This window comes from Gekko japonicus, unplaced genomic scaffold (genome assembly GCF_001447785.1).
Source record: "Gekko japonicus isolate JY-2015 unplaced genomic scaffold, Gekko_japonicus_V1.1 scaffold621, whole genome shotgun sequence".
Classification (NCBI taxonomy): Eukaryota; Metazoa; Chordata; class Lepidosauria; order Squamata; family Gekkonidae; genus Gekko; species Gekko japonicus.
Genome location: NW_015173692.1, coordinates 796,548 through 820,639, shown reverse-complemented (window position 1 = coordinate 820,639; position 24,092 = coordinate 796,548). Strand labels below are relative to the sequence as shown.

Here is a 24,092-nt window from a genome sequence, read left to right as displayed (position 1 = left end):
ACCCCCCTGGCTGGGACCCTTTTACCAAGGCTCCGGGGGGGGGTCATGACCCGACGGACCCCTCCCACATGTTGGTGTGCAGTTTACATCCCCGGAGTGTCTGGGAGATGCGTCTGCCTGCGTGTTGCCTTTAAGCAAGCTATCTTAATTGGAACATGCCTTGATTTCCATGGGCTGGCTCATTCTTGCAGTTGTTAATAAATTTTTAATTTATTTCTTGAACCAATGGATAAACACTATTTACATTTAACACCCCCCCACACACACACACAACTCAGGCACAAGTGGTAAATCAGTTTTCAGTTTCAGAACTTCATTTATCTTCTATTTCTTCCCAGTAACATTTTTGCATGTTTGCATAACCACCTCCTATGATAAGAAGCAGCCTTATCTGCTAGGCAATACCAGCATCTGCTGATTGAGGTTGTAAAAATTATATACACAAAGCACTGTGCGTCTTTAGGGTTACAGGATGCAATAGAGTTAGGCCAAATAAATAATTTTAAACTCCATTTGGCTGTGTCTGGATCGATCACAGTTTCCTGACACCTGCCTCTTTTCTAGATGCTGGCTATATCTTCCTAACGTCCGTTCTTAGTACTATTGTTCCTGTTGTAGCTATGTGCACTGTACAGTAGAGAAAATTGTGGTGGCACCTGAAAGGGCATCCACAGTATATCATGAAGGAAAACAGTCATTGACTGTGATCATAAAAGTGAGTCTGGGAGCAGTAGACGTACAAGTCATGAGAGGCAGGAAAAGAGATTATGCTGAATAGAGAAGCTTCTTAATTATGGCTCAGTAGATGCTTGAGTATCAAGATTCCATAGCTATCATAAAGACTGCAGAAGAAAATACAATGAACTTTGGTACATTCCAGTATTAGCAGATGTTTACCTGAGAGGAAAAAAAAATCAGGAGTTGCTGTGTTGAAAAACAGATTCATAATGCAGAACTTTAAGAAGTTCAAATATATGTCTATTTGCTGTGTTCAAGTCTAATTTATTTACATACTCTGGTGTATGTGCAATTCAGTGATTTTTTGCTAGAAGCATTTGTAAGCACAGTAGGATTGTTCAAGTAGCCTCTCTTTCCAAGCAAGTAAGAATATATCAAAGCTACCACCTCTGAGGTAGCATTAAACTTATATGGTCATGCTTATGGTGGACTTCACCATGCATGGGTTTCCCTCCTTTCCATTGAAGCAAAATTATATTGTGTTTTTGGGATACCTGTACAGAACTAGTGGGCTTGAATGAAAAGTCAGCAAGGTGTGCAGTCACTTGCATTCCCCCCCAACCCCCCCCCCCCCGTTACTAGAAGAGCTACACCATACTGGCTCTCTGAAATCAGATGCTGAGTGAGAGATTCAAAGCCCTGACACAAGAAAAATTTGTGGTTGAAGCAGAAATTCAGAGCATATCTGCAGCTGAGGTACACAAAATAACACAGAACCCTAGATTATATTTTCGTATTTTGTCTTTAGTAGGCTATAAAATAGTACACACTATTTAAATACTTCTTTTTAAAAACAATCTAAATGTTCATACTTAAATTCCTTTTGAACAAATTTAGAGTCCGGTGGCTCCTTTAAGACCAACAAAGGTTTATTCAAGGTATGAGCTTTTGTGTGCATGCACACTTTTTCAAATACATTGGAATGGAAGGTAGAGTTCAAACTTATAAACATTCCAATATTCCTTGCATTACATTCAGTATTCTAATATACTATTGTGAAAAAGAAATACACTAAAATACAGAGGATTTATAGTCCTTCTTGTTGAGAATACATATGTGAGGACTGAATGAGTTAGCACATGTAATGAGATAAGAAACCAATACCCCTGTTGAGTCCTGGGGAGGTTTTTGTTCCAAGTGTTGTAATAATTTGTAATTCAGCAATTCCCCTTTCCATTTTGTTCCTGAAGTTCCTTTGTAATAAAACAGCTCCTTTGAGGTCATTCATTGAACATCCTGGAAGGTTAAAGTGTTTTCCTACAGGTTCCTCAGTCTTGTGATTCCTGATGTCAGTTTTGAGTCCATTTATCTGCTGACATAGGGTTTGTCCTGTTTGTCCTATATAGAGAACCGAAGGGCATTGTTGGCATTTAATGGCGTATACAGTGTTAGAAGATGAGCAAGTGAACGAGCCTCTGATGGTATAGTTGATGTTGTTAGGTCATTGGAACGTTTTACTGACATACCACTATACCTGCCTCAAAAAAGAGAGGAAAAAATGCTGTTAAGTTACCTCCACACCTGAGAAGAGACAAATGGGGAATCTCAGTTTACTTCCAGCAATTAGAAAAGATACCTTCACGCATTTATCCCCTATTTTGACATATTTATTGCTTTGCTGTCCTTTCCCCCCTTAATTAAATCAAAACAATTATTGACCTTATGACCTTAGCTTGTTATTTAGTTTTGTCTTTGCATATCTTAAAACATCATCATGTTACATGTTAATTTAGCCTCTGTCTATAAGTTTTAACTCTACCTCCCATTACAATGTATTTGAAAAAGTGTTCATGCACACGAAAGCTTATACCTTGAATAAATCTTTGTTGGCCTTAAAGGTGCCACTGGGCTCTAAATTTGTTCTACTGCTTCAGAACAACATGGTTGACCACCTGGAACTTAAAGTCCTTTAGTTATTGATATGTACGTGTTCCGCCGTGGGTGCCTCGGAGGCCACGGAGGAGCCCGTGATGGCGGGACTGGCGCAACCCGCGCTGGACCCATGATGTGCCTCAGAGGATGAGGCGCACCATGTCATGGGTTCTTGGGATGCTGAGAACCGTGACAAAGCCAGAGACTGCCACGGCACTGGGGAAGCCAAAGACAGACAACTGGAACCCCCATGGATGTCACCCTCGCTCCCACCGAGGGATTAGGAGCCCCGGAGAAGAGTGTCGGGGAAGGAGACGGGGATGTCCACAGAGAGACAGCCTGGGACTGGCTTGTGCCATCAGCGGGAGATGCGGGGAGGGCGTGCTCGTTCTTGGCTGCGCAAAGGCTGGAGAAGCATGACCTTACCAGAGAGAGGAAGACAGGAGACGTCGCGACAGCTGGCGTCCACCCTCGTAGCTCCACTGGAAGTGACCGCGCCCACACACATTCTGGATCAGGAGGGGAATCACAGGGAAACCCAGGGGGGAGGGACCAGGGTGGAAATGCACCATAGAGAAAGCGGCTGGGGTGATTGGCGCGTTGGGGGAGCAATTACATCACTAGAGGGGGAAGGGGAGGTGTCACAGGGGTGGGGAAGGAGAATAAAAGGAGGGAAGCAGACGAGAGTCGGGGAGGATGTCGGTGGCAACTGGCTGGAATGCTCAGAGAGACTGGTGGGATCGGCTGTTGACTCTGAGGAAGAAGGCTCTGGTAGTGACGGAACTCCAGGCTTCTTCCATATCTGAGACCCTCGCTTCCCTCCTGACTCCTCTGCAAGCACGGCTAGCGGTCCCCCAGGGCCTGGGACCACCCCGGGGCCCGAGAGTACAATAATTTCATTATTAGTCTGTTTAAATAATTATGCAACATACCAAAAGTTTCCTTTCTTTCTTTTTTTATGGCCCCCCCGTAGGAGATTTTTTATTTGCATTTACTAAAAACTACAATGAAATTAGGGAGGGAATCTACACACTATAGGAGAAAGAAAAGAAAACCCACTAAAAACCCAATGGTTGGTTGTAGGCTTACCAAGTGGTGGTGGGGGATCCGCATGTCTTTACAGGATCCCTGCCGCGGGGACGGCAATACACGTTGCACCCGCTGTCACCAGGATGTGACGCTACGCGTCGCTCTGGCAACAGGGCTGTTTGGAGTAAATAGTAAAAAGCTTTCTTTAACATTGAGAGTGATCAATCATCATCATAGTTTGTGAAAACATCCCAACAAATCTGACTATATGAAGAGTAGTCCAGGAGAATTGCTATTTAACTTAGACACAAATTACAGAGAACAATGGCTTTTTATTTAACCATTATTTTTCTCTCCACCATTAAAAGCAAATTAACAATAAGTCTCCCTCAGTAGATAGAACACAATCTCATTTTCTCTTCCATTGCTGTTTTCCTCTTTCTTCTTCCCTGTGGCACCATCTTGCTGTATCAGGAACTGGCCATCTCAAAACAAAGTCCCTTCTCCTTTTTCCAGGACTGTTCCGTTTAAATTCTTGCCTTCAATCATAGGGGTCGTTCCAATTTGCTTTTCACTGCCCGACTTGAAGAGAGTCTCGTCACCTTATTGCCCAGCAGACTTAATCAGGATATAACCATAGAAGATACGGCTTCGCTTTAAGCCTTGCTTATGGTCTGCATACAGGACCTTCGAATTGCAAATGCCCATTTGACTCTCCTCTTTGATCCTGGAAGCCCCTATGATCATTGGTTAGACGCTTCTCCAATATTAACACAGTCCTTTTAAAAGCAACAGCTGACATGTAGCACAGTTCTTGCATAGTACCTCGTTTATACCAACAGGGGACAAATGCTTAAGACACAGTTTGCAAGAGTCTATGATTATTTCTGGTCACATGGTTAACCAGCAGTGCTTCCACTTCCTGGAGAAAGCTTGGATAAAGCTTGTTGCTCTTACTACGTTGTCCGTTGCTATTTTTAAGGATGTTTACTTTTACAAAGTTTGCCAAAGCCCCGAAAACTTGCTTCAACGCTTAACTGCCTCCTGGAATCTCTCCGTATAGTCCATTGCTGCTTTTAAACATGCCCCCCTTTCTTCTAGATCTGTAACACTTATAAACAGTTCTTCGCAGAGGAGAGTCCCCTCTCCCCCCTCACTTTTCCCCGGGGGTTTTTGCTTTGTTGTTTCATTTCAGCTTTACTCACTCTTCATATGTAGATCAAGTAGATCTTGCCAACAGATATGCTTATTTGTCGCTCGACCTCCACTCGCTTGATGGGGTGTGCGTGGCTTAGTCCTTGCCGGAACACAGCAGAGAGACTGTCAGAGCAAAGGGTCACCTCAATTTCCCGACAGCGTGCTGGGAAAGAGGCGACCCTCAGCGCTCTATGACTGGAGACCCTTCGCAAGGGTCACCGGGGGGGGGATTAACATACGCACCCCCTTTCTAACTGCTGGTTTGCGAGCCGCATCGCTGAGAGATCCCAGGAGACACAGCCGCCATTAGCTCGCCAAAACCCCGCCACCGAAAGGTTTTTTTGGTACTTGGTTTACAGTTTAAAAAATAGAAATTTTCTGTTTCACATGGCAGGAAATCACTGAATTGGAAAACATATGGCATAAGAATGGCACTCGTAGAGCTATTGATCAAGGATGTTTGTAGTTGTACTGATTTATAGACAGATGTAGACACCCTGTGTCTAATCTCTGACTGAATATATTTATGTTTCAGTTTATGAAAGGGTAAAATGTATCCTTTAATGCAAAACCTAAACTGGTTAAGAATATGTTTTCTTCCCTATCTCACCAAAAGCTGATCTGGTTTAATTCCATCAGGCTTCTGCTTTACTGAGATAAAGAATTTGCAGTATCTCTTAACGTGAATTTCTTAGCAGAGAGTTGAGCTACCAGATATTTAAAAAAATTATTTAGAAATAACTGTCTTGCTTCTGAACACTGCCGAAACATTCACAAATGCATACAGTGATTTTAGGTTGGAGATGTAATATTTGCAAAGACATCTTAATTAGATTTTTCATACTGAAAATGTCATTTTAGAACTTGGTCTATTGCTTATAAAAAAGATCTTCCCTAGCATTCTTGTTTCTTGAATTACATTAATTTCCTAAATATCTTTGGATACTTAATTACATATATAGTAGAGCTGACTCATGGCAATTCTTCTGTAAGATGAAATTTTAGTAAAATATCCAGGATCACATACATTGCCTATTAAGAACGTAAGAGCCTGGCTGGCTCAGACCCAGTCTTCCTGCCTCACACAGTGGCCAGCCAGTTCCTCTGGAGGTCCGACAACAGAGCATAGAGACAGGCCTTCCCTGATGTTTCCTTCTGGCACTGATATTCAGAGGTTTACTGTCTCTGAACATGGTGGTTCCCTTTAGTCTCCATGGCTAGTAGCTCCTGATTGACCTGTTCTCCATGAATACATCTAATCCTGTTTTAAAGCTGTCTGTGCCTGTGGTCATCATTACATCCTCTGACAGTGAATACCATATTTTAATCATTTGCTATGTAAAGAAGTATTTCTGTTTGGCGTCCAGAATTTACTGCCTATCAACTTCATTGGATGCCCTTGAATTCTAGACAGATTCATAGAGGGGTCTAAAGGGAATCTCCACATCACTTTACCGTTTTAAGAGAGTCAGTCTGGTGTAGTGGTACACCATAACAGACACCCTGTGAGGTAGGTGGGGCTGAGAGAGCTCTTTTGAGAACTGCCCTTGAGAGAACAGCTCTAAAAGAACTTATGACTGATCCAAGGTCACACCAGCAGCTGCATGTGGAGGAGTGGGGAATCAAACCCAATTCTGAACACTGGTTGTCAAGCTCTGAACTGCCCCAAATTGTGCCTGAATTTTGGCTCATGAGCCAGTTCATACCCATCCCTAAAGATTTGTATAACTTGTAGAATTTTCTGCAAAAAATTTCAAGGTCCCTTCCAAGCACTTTGGACTAGTACAGACAGTGCTTTTTCCCTGCAAATCTGGTTTGCAATTAGGAACCATCAGGGTTGTATGCTTATTCATCCTCATGAATTCTTTCTCTCATGTACCATGACTTAATGGTGTATCAGTGTACACCAGAGGTGTTGAACTCATTTGTTACGAGGTCCAGCTCTGACATAAATGTCACTTTGTTGGGCTAGACCATGTGTGCCATAAACTTTATAAAGATTATTTCAGATGCCAAATGGCAGTAGAAGCATGATGGGATTAGGTGTGATATACAGAGGCGCGGTAGGCATAGAGATATCAGCATGGGTAATGAGACAGGAAACCTAGGTCTCAGTTTGATTCAGTAGGATTCAGTCCAGGAGGATGCAAAGAATAAATGGAAGTAAGTCTGAAGAAGTGAGCAGTTACGAAAGCTCATACCCTCCCACAAAATTTGTTAGTTTTTAAGGTAAGATTTAGAGAGACTGCTGAATTGCAACTGATAATGAAGCTCAATGTATCCTCCTGGGCTGAACTGAGACCTAGGTTTCTTCTCTTCTTACTAATGGTTGCTATTGTTATTTGGCATCTGAAATCACTTCACTCTCCAAGATAGAAGGACAGATGGACTCCCATTCTAACTGTATCTGAAGAAGCGAGTCATTTTGTTAGTCATTAAGGTGCTACTGGACTCTTGCTCCCTTCCACTAATAAAGGTTGTAAGCTGTGCTGTTAGGTTTCTTTATTATTATCTTTTTAATCTGTTAGAACTGGAAAGGGGCATCTCTGCAAATGCCATGGGACTCCAATTCTCTCTCTCTCTCTCCCTCCCTCCCTCCCTCTGAAGAAGTGTGCACGTGCCCAAAAGCTTATACCTGGAATAAAATGTTGTTGGTCTTAAAGGTGCCACAGGACTGAATCTCTCTCTTTCTCCCTCTCCCTCCCTCTACAAAGGAGCAGGAGGGGAAGGAGCCCTCAGCCAGTCAAGAGAAAGGAGGCTTGGCTTTCTTTCTCTCCCCTGGAAGCAGGAAGCTGGAGAGAGCTGGGCAAAAGTGAACTGCGACACAGAAAGCAAGAGAGGGAGCCAGTTGCTTGTGGGCCAGATAGGAGCCCTGCAAGGGCCGGTTGCAGCCCACAGGCCGTATATTTGACATCCCTGGTGTAGACAGAAGAATTTGAAGCCAGGATTTAAATTGTGTTATAGGTATGGTATGATGACAAATGTTAGAGCAGGGGTGTCAAACATGCAGCCCGGGGCCGGATTAGCCCCCCCCCCCCGGGAGGGCTTCTATCAAGCCCACGGTGGAACTGGCTGTCTTCTGCCTCTTCTTCCAGTTCTGTTGTTACTGTGTCATCATAGGTTTGCAGCTTACAGATACACACCTGAATAGCATACTCAAGATTGCAACAGCACAGACATTTTGATGCAATCATTCAGAGCAAGAAGTGTCAGTTATCAGACACTGTTAAATAAACAAAATATTGCAAGAGTGCTAATGTTTTAAGCATGTTTTTATTTTAAGTAAAAAAAACCCTTTTTGTTTGTGTCCTTTATAAAGTTTATATCTCCGCTGCCTGGCATTACATTTTATGACACACATGGCCCAGCCCAACAAGGTCTCATTTATGTCAGATCCGGCCCTCATAACAAATGAGTTTGATACCCCTGTGCTAGAGGGTTACCAATATGTATGAGTGTTAGGCACTGGCTACTATATGTGCTAGTAGTGGTTTGGTGTAGCAGTTAAGTGCACGGACTCTAATCTGGGAGAACTGGGTTCGATTCCCCACTCCTCCACTTGCAGCTTCTGGATGACCTTGGGCAAGCCATAGTTCTGATAAGAGCTGTCTTTGAAAGAGCAGTTCTTGAAAGAGCTCTCTCAGCCCCACCTACCTCACAGAGTGTCTGTTGTGGGGAGCGAAAGGGAAAGGAGTTTGTAAGCCACTCTGAGACTCCGAGTGAAGGGCGGAGTATAAATCCAATCACCTCCGTCTCCTATTCCCCTTCTCCTCGTCCTCCTCCTCAGAAGGTTGACTGTGGAGTAAGGCTTAGTGTAAGTATCCCGGTTTTAAATATTTATTGTGGATTTTAAGAAGGATTTTCACCATATGTAGAGCTTCTTGCTTTAAAAAGAAATCTGCATTTCAAGGACATTTAAAAGTATTTTGAAGAAGGGGGTAGGGCAACTTGCACTTAACTGAGTTGTTATTGCCTGAGAATATATTTTTCTCCTTTTATTTCTTTATTCTTTTGTAGTCTTCTGTCACTTTGTCCGTCATGATACTCTCAGTTGTATGAGAAAAATCTTTCCCTCCTATTAGAGAAAGTTTATTATAGCAACAACTATTGTAGCAGCTTATAGAAAAGTAGTAATGGAAAATGCTGAATGTATTTCTAGCTATTTTTGATGCAATTTACCAGCTGGAAACAAGAAAGAAAATCATTATTGTATCAACTGGCTTTCTTAGGTTTCTAGCACACAATTTCACATATGAGGTTGATAACAGCATTTTGGTAAAATCTGGTGTGTGTGGGGGAAATAAAATGATGAATCCTAGCATGTTATAGAACTGGTACATGAACAATTGAGAAACCAAGGATATTTGCTCAGTTAAATTGATTACAGAGCACTAGCCAGAAAAATACTGTCAGATTCTGAATTTTTAATGGCAGTTTACATCAGATTGGGGTGCAGATTGGGGGAAGGAGAGGGCAATTAGCTTGACATTGGTTCAAAAGAAAAGCATATAGCACATGTTCAAAGAGCTGGTTTTATTCTGCTCCTGACTTTGGTACTACCTTAGAGCTTTTAGAAATGTCAAAAAGCCTCGTTAGGTGTCATTACTCTTCCAAGGATTTGGTTTAAATGACTGGATGGGACCAAGATAAAGGCTGATAGTGAAAGTTATTGAGAGGCTAGGCTAGCACCTGATGAAGATGCCCTGGTACCTCCAAGTTAAATCTCTGTGGGGCTGGGAACAAAAAGAGAGGAAGAAAAACTTAACCTGAACAAGTTGAATTAAGAAAACAAAAGATTAATCACCAAAAATATAAGGGCCAAATAATAATACTAAAAAAACATATAACACATATATAAAATATACCAAAATACATATATTTATTACAAATTAGGTAAAAACAGATATAAGCCAATTACTAGCCTTAAAACAGGATAAAATCATACATAGGTATCAAACAGAAAACATATGTGACCAAGACCATATGCGTTTCAGCCAATTTGGCCTTCCTCAGTGGTCAAACATATATATTGCACATTAGCTTCAAGTAATACAATACATACTGAAAATAGGACAGACTAAAAATGGTTCTGGAGGAGAAAGGAAAAAAGAACTTTTTAATTTACTTTTAGAAAATAATTTAAGAATATACTAACAAGATGTGGTAAGGAGATATCTTGAGTTATAAGAAATCTCAGTGACTCTAGGCGGGGATAAAATACAGAGGTCTCATTTTCAAATACTTTTTGCCCTGGTCATATACTTGTATCTTCAATTATGTGTCTGTAAAAATATTCAAGGGTATCTTGATAAACACATTATATATTTTTTCATTTTATAAATATTAAATCAATTCAAAAAGACCCCAAAACAAAGTTACTTTTCTTTCTTGGTCCAAGGAAAGTATATTCTCATGCTATTTGGGGCCAATAGCAAGTAAAAGGGTATAGTACTAAAAGTTCTAATCCATAATGTAGGGCTAAGGGATGATGCAATCAGAGGTAAGAGATGATGAAATCAGAATGGGGGGATTATTTTGGCACATGTTGAACATTTATGGTCATTACACTCACATTTGAAGCTTTTCTTCTCCATCTTCCTTCTGTTACCTTTCGTTACAAAAGAATTTTCCCCTCTTTCTGATTGCATCATCTCTGGCCTCTGATTGCATCGTTCGCTTGCTATTGGCTCCGAATTGCATGAGAATATACTCTTTTCATTGCTACCACAAGAAGCTATTAGGTGTCCTCCCCCCTTTTGCATTTTTCCTAGTCTCATAAATTGTATGTTTTGACAAGTAATTTATTTGGTTTTGAAGCTGCAGTTTTTAAAAGAAGTGAACAGTTGGCTTTTGGGAACATAGTCTTCTCTGAATCCTGGGTGTGTTTGGTGTCTGTATGAGTGAATGCCGTCTGGAGACTTCTTGAAAAGCTGTTTTGCTTTTTCATAATGTTGGTATAAATTAGGGTATATGCCAATGAAGTTGTACGAGTTAGTGTTAAGAAAGACACCAACTGATAGTGATGGCACTAGCTTGGCAAATACCATTACAAGTGAAGCCCAAGCATCTCTGGAAGTTTGATCCATTCTCATAATGAGATCACCTATCTTCCTTTCTGCCAATTTTTCGTTTCACATAAGTTATGAAAGGTCAGAACTGACAGCGTGGAGATAAGAGGCTTCATATTTAAGTCTGGATGGTCTTGTTAGGTGTCTGTTAAAGCTAGGAAATATTGGAACTGTAAATTTCAGTGTCCCAATGCACAGAGATCTGAGTTTGATGGCTGTAAAAATATACATTTCACGGATCCCCAGCAACCATGGATATCCGATGTTAATATCCAGATCTAGATCTTAAAGGTGACATCTCCCATCTTCATTTCCAGTCTTTGTTATCAGTCTCTGATGTTGCCGCCAAACCTCCTCTATTTACCTTTGCAAAACCATTTGAGGAAAGAAGAAATGTCTGGGAAGACTGACATTGAGCTCTTCTAGATTCATAGGTGTCCATCATTATAAGTTGGGAAAGGACTTGCTTTAAATCCCTGAAGTTTCTCCATGAGAACTTGTAAAGAATAAGCCGATTACAAACCAAGTGGGAACCTTACCCATTACTACTTACCTTGAAGGCATATTCTAAATTTTGAATGGCTTGTGGAAAATGCACTGCTTTATTTTAAGAAAATATTTTCCTGAAGACTTTTCCAGCTGTTTTTCCCATGAGTTAGTGCATATTTGACATCACATACTCTTTTGGAAGTACCAAGCTTGTATTCTTTCCTATAGAGTGTGAGAGACTTACAGTATTGGGTTGTCTTTAAGAGCTGGCAAAAAGTCATTAGCCAGGACATAAAAGGAGATGGTGGAACACATTGTCAGGTACAGGTTAGATTAGAAGGTCTTATGTAACTGAGCAAAAGAGTCCGAAGCATGGATTCAGAGTTGAAAGAGAAGTGGTCAATGTTGAAGGTAAAGGTTGAAGTGCATTTGAAAAGCTAACAGATACAGTAAAAACACCAGTAACTACTTCTAAAGGCAAATAAACTTTTGGTGGTAGCAGTTTCCAGGGACAAGTATGTTCTTCCTCTCAAAACTCCCTCCTCAGGGTTCCAGAGAGGTTTTTGTTAGGCAAGCATTTTGTGATTTGGCATCAGTGTCTGACTCAGTGAAAGATCTACATATGTTCAGAAATATTCTATATAATTTGGCTCTGTGCATTTTTTATTTATTTATATTTACATTTATATCCCTCCCTCCCCGCCATTTGGCAGGCTCAGGGCAGCTAACAACATAAATAAATATACATTAAAATTCCAGTTAAAACTGTCAATCAATATAAAATCATAAAAGATGGCGATCTTCTAATATCAGCTGTCTGCTGAATGGTGTTGTCAGGCTCCCACCCAGCTATAAAGCCTCAGTTGGTGGGGCTGTTGGAACTGTTGGTACAGTCGATAGTTGGGCCAGGACCATAAAATCGAGGCAGCACCCTACTAAAAAGCCTGGGGGAAGAGCTCCAATTTACAGGCCCTGCGGAACTGTAAGAGGTCCCACAGGGCCCTGATGTCCTCTGGGAGCTCGTTCCACCAGTGAGGGGCCGCCACAGAGAAGGCCCTGGCCCTCGTTGTAACCAACCTGGCCTCTTTAGGCCCCTGAAGAGCCAGGTGATTTTGGGAACCCGATCTCAGTGCTCGCTGAGGTACATGCGGGGAAAGGCGGTCCCTTAGGTAAGTAGGTCCTTGGCCATAAAGGGCGTTAAAGGTAAGAACCAGCACCTTGAACCATATCCAGTATGCTATAGGCAGCCAGTGCAGGGTTTTTAGGGTGGGCTGGATGTGTTCCCGCATTGGAAGACACAACAACAGCCTCGCCACTGCATTCTGCACCAGCTGCAGGTTTGGATTTGGGACAAGGGCAGCCCCATGTAGAGAGCATTGCAGTAATCCAATCTCGAGGTGACCAATGCGTGGATCACCGTTGCTAGGTCATTGCATTCAAGGAAGGGAATCAGCTGTAGATGGTAAAAGGCCGACTTTGCAGTGGATGTTGGTTGGGATTGGATTCCAAAAATGCCTGTGGAAGTCATGTGCTTCTTTTTATACCAGGTAATCTGTCAAAATGTGACTTGCAACATACTTTGAATTCTAATTAACATAATTCTTGTAGGCAAGGGTGGGCTGTTTATATGTAAATCTTATTTTGCACTTTCCTATGAATTAGTTTCTTTCTAGACTTAATTGTGTTCACAAAGTGATGGTGCCTTGTACAGAGTTTTTTAAGCTCCTTGACTGGCTCAAGTTTGTTTCTGAACAAGTGTGAAGATTGTACCTGCTGTGTTTAACATTACTCCACAGCCTTAATGCAATTAATGCCCAATCGCTTTGAGACTTTAGAAGATGTGTTCGTATTTTTCCACTGATACTTCCTCTGTATTTTCAGTTTGATGGAAAGCTGATAAAGCTTCCTAAGGAGGAAATACATCATCCTTTTTTTTAAGCAGCTAAATTATAACAGCTGCTAAATTATAACAGTTGAGACCATGTTTGGGCACATATGGTAACTACCTATTGCATACTTGCTTGTTTATTTTGTGCTCTTATATGCTGCTTTTTGGGCTTGAAAGGCCCCCCAAGATGACTAGCAACTTAAAATCTAGAATTACAAACTGAGATTTCAGGTGTTTGGTTTTTTTAAAAAACACACATGAGTTTTAGAGTAGCACACAAAGCATCTGGTACAATACAGCAATCAGGCACCATCCTTCAGTTTAGCTCAAAAGTTTTCCAGAGTAGAAATTTCTCCAACTTGCTTCAGAAGACTTTTGGAGATGGTGCTTCTCTCACTTCCTGAGACAGTGAAATCTAGAATTTGAGGCAGCAACTGAAAAAGCCTTCCCACAAATCCTGCCTACCTTAATTTATGGTAATTCCGGATTCCCATAAGGAATGACCATCTTTAGATATGGGAGTGCAGGCAACAGGTGTGGGTGGAGGCATTTCTTTGAGCTGTTCTGGAACTAAGCTGACAGAACTTTAAAGGAGCACATCAGTCCATTCAACAGCCCAGAAACAAATTGGTAGCCATTACAGCTGATATACAACATTGAATTTATATGCTCTCTTAAGCATGTGTCAGCAAGTACTCTTGCAGTTGTGATTTGTATCAATCAAAGCTTGTGAGCCACGTTCAAAAGCCAGCTCCACGTTGGGCAAGTTATAGTAGTCTACCACAGTTGTTACCCCTGCGTATCTGATTGTGACCAGGTCTGCTTTTTCTAGGAAAGGACAATGCTGTCATATCCAGCATAGTAAAGGCAATCCAGATAACCCTAGTCACCTATTTGTTTAGTGACAAGGAGTCATTTAGTACTCTCCAGGCTACATGTCTGATTCTTCAGGGAGAGTGCAACCCCATCCAGAACAGGTTGAATACCTGTTACCAAATCAGCTCAGAACCCACAGTATTTGTTTTAGTGTGGATATTCACCCTCATCCAGTCCTTCACTGTCTCCCAGTACTGATTCAGAACTTTCACTGGTTCCCTAGAATTAGGTTGAAAGAAGAACCAGCAAGCTGTTAGTTACTGCATTGATTGCACTGTGCCCCAGATCTGCACATGATTTCTTCCAGTGGATGATCAATTAACTTAGGGTACAAGATGGAACTTTGTGGTACCCCATAAACCATGGTCACTGGCATGGAATATATGACCACCCCAGCCAAATATGTGAGGATTGGGGGGGGGGGGATTTGTGTTGAGACTTTTTTCCTGAGGACTTTTTCATTTTTTCCCAATACAAAATTGATCATTATTTAAAACAACTTGAAGCATTAAATGAGAATTCCTGTGTGTACAGCAGATGCATATAGTCTTTTCAAGGATATGTTTAAATATGATTATTTGTGTCCACATTAAATAGCTATAATAGGTTTGATATTTCACTATTGAGGAATTTAGTGTTGTGAAAATTCACCTGATATCTGAGTATGCTGCTAGTCTTGTGACTGTATAAGTCTAGTTTTGTCCAAATTACAAACAAAACTATAAAACATGTTTTCAACTTTTTCCCTACCTCTCACATGGGAAAAAACATAGATGTGCTAAAAACATTCAGAAGTTCGCAGTGCTCTCTATGGTAAAGGTGTACTTAAAACTCTGCCTGTAGAAATCTAAGACATTTATACTGTTAAATGTAATAAATATGCCAGGTAGTATAATTTTATATTAAATTTTATTTTTAATAAAAGATTCATGTTATGTTAAAACAGCACAGTAAAATTATGCTTGCTAAGAATACAACTACTACATATTTCCAACACAGTCACACACAGTCCCTTATCAGTTGACTGGCAAAGATCCTCTGTGAGAACCAGTGTGGTTATTGGACCATGATCACAATAAACCCAGACTGAAATGTAAGTAGATAAGTGATATCCATGCATACCTGTAATAGTTTCCCTAGAAAGTGATAGATAATTTGGGTGTGTGACATCCAAAGATGGCTTTATTGAATAAGAGCCCGAGCACAGCCTGCTTTACTGCTGGAGACATCAAACCTTCTCTTAGCTGTGTAAAACAGAAAATAAGAGTTAGACCCCTTCTGGAGACTGGGCACCCAGGCGCAGGAGGAGGAGAAGAGATTGGATTTATACACTGCACTTCACTACCTGAAGGAGTGTCAGAGCAGCTTACAATCTCCTTTCTCTTCCCCTCCCCACAACAGATACCCTGTGAGGTAAGTGAGACTGAGAGAGCTCTTGTGAGAACTGCTCATGAGAGAACAGCTGTGAAAGAACTTGTAACTGACCCAAGGTCACATCAGCAGCTGTATGTTGGGGAGTGGGGAATTAAACCCAGTTCTCTCAGATTAGAGTCTGCTCTCCTAACTACTGCACCAAACTGGCTCACCAGGCAAAAGAGGAGGAGAAAGAGGTGCCCTGGCCCAGATCTGCTGGTCTCTGAGCACCGCCAAAAGTTCCTGCGCCACACTGGGCACGGCAGGGGGGTGCCAGTCAAGGCCAGCTGGCCCCACCTTACCTGCCGGCCCACTCGCCTAGCGCCACTTCCTGTGGTGGCCGCCCTGCACCACTGCCACCACCAGTACAGGACCCACAGCCTCATCCCCCCAACAACCGGCCCGGGATGGAGCCAGCAGGGCTGCTGACAGGCAGAGAAGTCACCCTACCCCTAAGAAGAGCTTGGGGAAGGGGTGGCGGTGGGGAGTTTTCTGGGTGGCCTAGAGAGTCAGGGGTCCTGGGCTGGATGGGAAGTCATGGGGCCTTGGCCGGAAGGTGTGGGGGGCAGGCTCCGAAATGCCCCACCATAGCTACAGGCCTGGGCCCTACTGCTTGCTTCCCTCCATCCATCGTGAGAACTGGCCACTTATTCCTACTCTTTGCTTCCTGTCGGTTAAGCATATCCTCCTGTAAAGTAAGTGCACTATATTGAGGCCTGTTTTCTGGAGCAGCAGTAAACAAGGTCTCGCCTGTTGGTCTATCTTTGTTTCCTTAACAGCTTCCCTGTTTGGCATGTGAAGCTACTAAATCAGATTAATTTAATGATTGAAATATGTGTATTTTAATAATTCCTGGAAAATGTTTTTGGAAGAACGAAGTGTATCATTGCAGGCAGATGATTAGTATGGATTTTAGGAAGCATTGTCTTTGGGGGGGGAAATGTTAGTATAAAATCGGGGTATTACTTGAATGCATTTGTATTATATCTAATTAGGATGCACAGATTGTTTCTTGTCCCTTTCCCCCTCAGTGATATGAGAAGCAGTCATTTAGCTGCTGCTAATCCCTAGGACTCATTTAGCTGAAGAAGACCCTTTATCTTGTCATTACCTGAGGTGTGTGAAATGAGCTGATCATCCCAAATCCTGGCAGACCTAGAAGCAAAATTAGGCATCGTATCCATGGTAATGCAGTGAGCAGTTTTTAAAGTAGCCATTTAATCCATTGATATAAAATCAACCTGCCAGTGGAGTCCAAGCAACCTTTTTATTGTTGGACAGATTGTACTTTAAAATTGATATGCTGTGTATCAATTTAAAATTGATATGCTGGTAAAAAGAATAAGATGTTTTATTTGTGAACATTCTTGGTGCTGATAGAATAAATATTGGCTGCTGTGTTCTATAACTCTGTGTCAAGATTATTTTGGTGTGGAAGTTAAAATTGTAATGCTTCTCTTTTGTTCTCATTGGTAATCTTTGTGTTTTCTTATGACATAAAATCCAGCATATTGTACAGTTCTGCAGTTGAAGTGTGTGTGTGTGTGTGTGATATTTCCATTATCCTGGTCAGTTGCTGAATTAATATAGCAGTGAGCTCTTAGCTCACATTTCCCTTCATTATGCTGTAAAATCATTCAGTCATAATCTTGAGTGAATTAAGGTGGTGATGTCACCCACTGAGGTTAGTACATGTGAATGCATTGATGTATTGCATGATATTTGCAGTATGTCACTGCCTAGCTTACCCCCTTCCACACTGGAGGAGAGAGTGAACTATAGTCCCACTGATCTCAGAATGTTGGTATGCATGGGCACCATCTGGCCACATCAGCACCTAAGCTATTCACCTGAACCTTCCCCTGCTGATGTCCCATTTCTGCGTCTATGGCTAGGCATGGAAGATTTTTTTTTATTTAAAAAACCCTTAAGAATGCAAAATAAGGATGGCAGTGGTTTCTTCCACTGTATAATGGCAAGATGAGCAGCTGTTAGTTATTAGTAGTGTACAAAAATTGTTTTCATTTGGTATTTCAGAAATGAAATGGCATGATTACCATTGGCATGGTTACCATTATCTCAAATTGGGAGTATTAATGTTATCTAAGGGATCTATTTCACGTAATTGGGGGCGGGGAGCTTGGAAATATCAATTATCAGCAGACCTGGACTTTTCTCTGGAACCCAAGTATGCAACCACTGTTTGCAGTGGGTGATAGACCTGGTATGCAGACTCCAGAAGTTAGGTCTACTCTCGCTGTTTTCAGTGGATGGTAGACCTGCGCTCATTGAGGACAGTGGTAGTAGACTTGGGCTCCAGACAGTGTTACCTCTAAGCTGAGTCAGTGTGAGCCAGCTCACAGTTTCTTAGCCTCTGGCTCACACATTTTTGTCTTAGCTCAGGACGGGATGGCTCAAGAGCACACTAATTTATACAGTAGCCAAATTGCTCGCTCACAACTTTAATGCCAGTAGCTCACAAAGTAGAATTTTTGCTCACAAGACTCCACAGCTTAGAGGGAACATTGGCTCCAGATGGAGGCTAGGTCTACCTGTACCCGATGTTCTCCAAACCTCCCCCCAGTTACCCCAAATGATATGAATGTTAGCAAAAGATAATAATCTCCTTCATGAAACACAAAAAAGAAATCCAAACAAAATATTTTGAAGTGTGCATCCCCTAATAGCAGCTGTGCTTCTTTTATCACTGGAAGAAACCAGAACTTCCACCTCAGCTTGACTGGATTGAGAAAGTTTGAGATCTTATAAATTCTCAGGACTCAACAAGGGAGGCAAAAAGAGAATAATTTTATGGAGGAATGGTAGACTTTAATTGTCCTTTTTTTTGGGGGGGGGAAGCCTTTAAATTGGGAAAAACCAAACAAATATAAAATAATGTGTCTATAATGACATTACAGTACTTTTTATTTTCCTAGTGATATGAACGAGCAATGTTATGGGGTGGGTGGGGTAAGAAGTAGAATGGATGTAGGTTTCTTTGTTCTTTTTATTCATTGTCAAATGAAAAATGAAAAGGTAAAAAGAGAGATGCTTGAGTTGAAACAGATTTGTTTGCAAGATAATTTTGTGTGTGTGAATCTCTGCAATTCACAAAACAAGTTATTTTGGATATTTTTCTTGTTATTTCACTAAAATGAGCAATTTTTGAAATGGAAAAAAAAAGAATGTGAAGGAGGAATTTGGGATAGATTGAAGTTGTTTTGGCCAAGAATCAAGATATAAATCTCGGAAGCACAAAAAGTAAGGATAGTTCTATCATCCCCTGACCTGGACAGCCCAGGCTAACCCAAGCACGGAAGCTAAGCAGGGCTGGCCCTGACTAGTAAATGAATGAGAGACCTCCATGGAATACTGGGGTCATGATGCAGAGGTAGGCAATAGGAAACCACCTCTGAACATCTCTTGCCTTGAAATCCCTGTGGGGTTGCCATAAGTCATCTGTTACTTGACGACACTTTCCACCACCAATCCTATTTTAAAATTGCATATAGTAGCAATATTGTATTGTTATGACTGCAAGGACCCTTAACACTTGTCAGTAGGAAAAGGAAGGAAAATGAAAGGCAGGTGTACTGAAAACTATGTAACAGATATAATGCAGTTTGTTCGAGAGATGTTTCTTTTCCTGTTGGCAGCTATTATATGCGTCTGTGGGTCTGTGCATACATAAAAACACATTGAGAAGGAAAACACAACATTGACTCCACAGCTAGTCTGCCCTGTTTTCCACTTGTCAGCTGCTTGTTGTAAGTGGAAGCATGCATTATTTAGGTAGTTATTTATCTGATAAAGTCTGTCCTTAGTTATAACTCTTTTTGTTGTTGTTCAGTCGCACAGTCCAGTCCGACTCTTCGCAACCCTGTGGACCACATAATGCCAGGCCCTTCTATCGTCTGTCATCCTCTGGAGCTTGCTTAATTTCATGTTCGTTGTATCAGTGACACTGTCTAACCATCTCATCCTTTGCCGTCCCCTTCTTCTTTGACCTTCAGTCTTTCCCAGCATCAGGGTCTTCTCCAGTGAGTGCTCCCTTCTCATTTGGTGGCCAAAGTATCTCTGAGCTTCAGCTTCAGTATGTGGCCTTCCAGGGAACAGTCAGGGTTGATTTCTTTTAGGATTGACTGATTTGATCTCCTTGCAGTCCAAGGGACTCTTGAGTCTACTCCAGCACCATAATTTGAAAGCATCTATTCTTCGGCGCTCTGCCTTCCTTATGGTCCAACTCTCGCAGCCATATATTACTACTGGGAATACCATTGCTTTGACCATATGGACTTTTGTTGCCAGGGTGATGTCTCTACATTTTATTATGCTGTCTAGGTTTGCCATAGCTTGCCTCCCAAGGAGCAGGCATCTTTTAATTTCATGGCTGCAGTCACTGTCTGCAGTGATCTGGGATCCCAGGAATGTGAAGTCTGTCACTGCTTCCATGACTTCCCCTTCTATTTGCCAAGAAGTGGTGGATCCAGATACCATGATCTTAGCTTTTTTGATGTTGAGTTTCAAGCCAACTTTTGTGCTCTCCTCTTTTACTTTCAGCAAGAGGCTCTTTAGGTCCTCTTCACTTTCTGCCATTAGAGTGGTATTGTCTGCATATCTGAGGTTGTTGTTTTTCCAACAGCAACCTTAAGTCTGGCTTGTGATTCATCCAGGCTGGCATTTCGCATGATGTATTCTGCATATAAATTAAATAAGCAAGGTGACAATATACATCCTTGTTGTACTCCTTTTCCTATGCTAAACCAATCAGTTGTTCCATATCCGGTTCTATCTTGTAACACACTACAGATGTCTTTGCAAGTCTTCTTAAAACTGCCCAGTTTCATCTAAGTAAATCTTGTCTTTTGGGGACTTCTGAACATTGATCTCATCATCACAGATAACCTGTTCTTTGAAGGTATCTTCTGATGGTGAACAAACATAGAGCAAAGCCTCCATGGAAGATTTCAGGTGGTGTAGTAATTAAATATTATGTGGGAATGTCTGAAACCTTTGTTTGGCTCACTGCCATATAGTCCATTTAAAAGGGCATTCTGGGTGAGATTAGGTATGTCCTGAACAATGTTCCCTCTAAGGTGAGTTAGTGTGAGCTAGCGCACAGTTTTTTAGCCTCCGGCTCACACATTTTTGTCTTAGCTCAGGAAGGATGGCTCCAGAGCAAACTAATTTATGCAGGAGCCAAATCGTTCGCTCACAACTTTAATGCCAGTAGCTCACAAAGTAGAATTTTTGCTCACAAGACTCCACAGCTTACAGGGAACATTGGTCCTGAAGGCCTAAATCAAACTACTGAATCTTGATTTCACTACTGCATATTGTATATTTCCCAGTTGGCAATTCATGGTGCTTTTAAACTATCCAAAAGTGATAGTTTGGAGCTAAAAGTAAAGTTAGTAAATGCGGTTAGATTGAAGATACTATAGTGGAATTATTAATTTAACCTCGTACTTTTGATGAAACTGCATATATTATGTACTTAATTTGCAAAGGTAAGCTGGTTTAGTTTCTGATAGTCTTTTCCCCTTGTTTCCTAGGATAAGAAAGATAAAGTTTCGAGGTTTGATACGATTCGGCACTCCATTGCTGGAATGATAAGATCTCCAAAATCTATGTTAGGCACTTCATCGGTAAGTATATACTGATATTGCATTCTTCTGTATTTTCTAAGGTAAATCCATTATAATTTGGGTACAACTTCTTGGCATCTGCAATAAGATTATTAGAGGAGGTAATGCTTGCAATGGTAAGGTACCCAGAACACTCTGATTTGGATCCGAAAGCTTCTAATTTTTTTTAAAAAATTGCAATATTCCTGTTTTGAGTTTAAAGGTTCTTAATTAACTACTTACATTTTCCATCTTGGCTTTCAAGTGAGGAAATTATCCTGCAGTGATAAGTAATCATCATATTCTCATTTGTCTCTGTCAGTTCCACAATCTGGTACATCAGAAATGACATTTAACGGATGGTGACAATTCAGTAGAGAATGGTCATGCAGAGACTTGTGTATAGAACAAAGCAAATTGCTTGTTATGTGTCTGTGGGCAGCACTGAGGAGTTCTCTCTTGAGAGTTTCACTGTTGTGTTGATAGAATTATTCTATCCCTGATCTTGCACTGTAGGCATTGGAAGGCATAAGTATATATATCAGCTCTTTCAGCACTTATTGATCCTATTTGGAAATAAGAAATACAGCTTCAAAATGCAGCAGAAATTCTAGGTAGTATACCCACAGAGTAGAATCCCTGTGATTTGCCATTTGTAAATGTTTATACTGCAGAACAGGAAGAATTTAAATATGCGCACATAACTGAGTATGTGATTGGCCCAAGGACACTCAGTAAGCTTAAACAGCAAAGTGAGGAGTCAAACCTGGATCTCTCAGATCCTGGTCTGACACTCAAACCGCTCCATCAGTGGAACATTGTTGAGTGTGTCTGGCTCTGTATGTGTATGGCTGTGTCTCTTCCACCCTCTTGTCTCATGCTTTTGCAGTCTCTCACTCTGTATTATTTCTCGTCCTGCTGCAGCCTGCTCTTGGTCAGCTGCCACTGTACAGCATTGCTTACTAAGGTTGCTAGGGATGCCAGCTTCCAGGTGGGATCTGGGGATCCCCCAGAATTACACCTGATCTCCAGACCACAGAGATCAATTCCTCTGAAGAAAATTGATGCTTTAGAGGGTGGTCTTGATGGCATTGTACCCTGATGAAGTCCCTGTCCTCCCCAGGCTCCATCCCCAGATCTCTAGGAGTTTCCCAACCTGAAACTGGCAACCCTAAAGGTTGCTGCAATCTCTTATGGTTGCCTAGCAAAGGCCACTGAGGGTATCTGCTTGGTAAAGCTACACACACTCCTATTATCATTTTGAGAGGTTTAAGCCCTCCCCTCATTTATTTTTTTAAAGATTTCAGATTTTCTGCAAACCTGGAGCTTTTCTCAGGTTTGTAGGAAGATTAGTCTTGTTTGTCCAAGGCTCCAGTTTCCATATTTAAGTATTCACAGATGGGGTCACATTGAGAATTAGATATATTGATACATAGATTTAATCATGAGAGTAGCTCTGTGCATGTCTTTCCCCGCCATTGTTGAAACATAGCCAGCCCTTATATATGTGGAGTGAAGAGGAAGGGCTTCTCTCTCTGTCTTTTTGCTCCATGCTCAGCATGAAGCACAGCAGGTCAGATGAGACAGTAAGATTGTCAAGGTGTCAGGAGGAGAACCAGCTGTCTGTGGAGAAAGAGAAGTAAAACCATCACCATCCCACTTGTGGCCACCTCGTTCTTTTCCTGGGCAGTTGCCAAGATGGTTTTACTCTTTCTGTAGTCAGCTTTCCTGGCAGCTGCCCAAGTGCTGATAGAGCACATAGGCTACAAAGAAGGGTGTGTGAGGTGCTGGAGAGGATGGGCAATTTGCTGTTATATCCCTGGTATAAGGCACACAGTACATGGAGGGTCATACCTTACCTGTCTTCCAGATCCACTAATGGTGGGTGTTTCAAGTTATGAACCACCTGCCAACCACTATCTCTTCTGGGCAAGTAGGTGATGTGAAAGACCTTTGCCTGAGACCCTGGAATACTGCTGCCAGTATGAGCAGACAATACTGACCTTGATGGACTAATGGTCTGATTCTGTATAACCCAGTTTGCATGTGTTCACTGGCCTTGCTTACATTCCTGGATTACATGGTGGATGCTATATTGGAGAACAGTGCTCATAAGAGCCACAGGTGGCAATGTCACAAAGAGGTGTGTGGCTCCTGAGCCACTGAATGAGTGTCACTGGTCTAGAGAGAAGGAAATTTAGCAAAATATTTCTAACTTTGTCACTTGGGATAGCATAGAAAAAGGAAAAGAATTTTAAGCTCTTCCTGTCATGAGAGAGAAAGAAATTTCATATTTGCATGTTCATCAACAGGTGTTTAGGAACAGGGAAGGCTGCCTGTAAACCAATATAGAGTTTGTTGTATACCTAAATAATGTTATTTGAAGGCAGTATCTAAATAAACAAATGCTGTCCTTTGAATTTAAGACAATAAGCTGTAAATGACAGTGCCACCTGTCCATCTATGAGCAAAGCTGGGTCCAGGAGTGTCCCAAAAACTGCAGGTCTTCAGAGGGTGTGTAACCTCAAACAGGCCATCACTGCTTTAGACAAACCAATGGCACCTTAGGATCTGACAAAATGAAAAGTTGAGCTGGGTATTATCAGCATGTTGATAATGCCACAACCCAAAGTTCCTGACAGTCTCTCCCAGTGGTTTCAGGCTGATGTTAAAAAGCACGGAGGATAAGATGGAATTTTGTGGGATTCCAAAGGCCACGAGGAAGAACAGCCATTCTCTAGAACCACCTTCTGAACCCTGTCCTTCAAGAATGAACAGTATTTTCCAACCTAATCCCAGAAAGGTGGCCCAAAGGGATACCAGGATACTAAGGTCATTCATATCAAACATTACTGAAGTCCAGAAGAATCATCAGGGATGCACTCCATTGTGCAC

The 24,092-nt window shown here is 41.6% G+C and overlaps 1 protein-coding gene across 1 annotated transcript in view; it reads left to right on the top strand.

Annotated features, from left to right (window-relative positions):
* FER (fer (fps/fes related) tyrosine kinase) overlaps positions 1-24,092 on the top strand; it is a 203,354-nt gene that overhangs the window by 50,103 nt on the left and 129,159 nt on the right. The window contains exon 9 of the mRNA XM_015423161.1: positions 21,126-21,218. Within this exon, the coding sequence (XP_015278647.1) occupies positions 21,126-21,218 (93 nt within the window). The remainder of the gene's footprint in view (positions 1-21,125; positions 21,219-24,092) is intronic.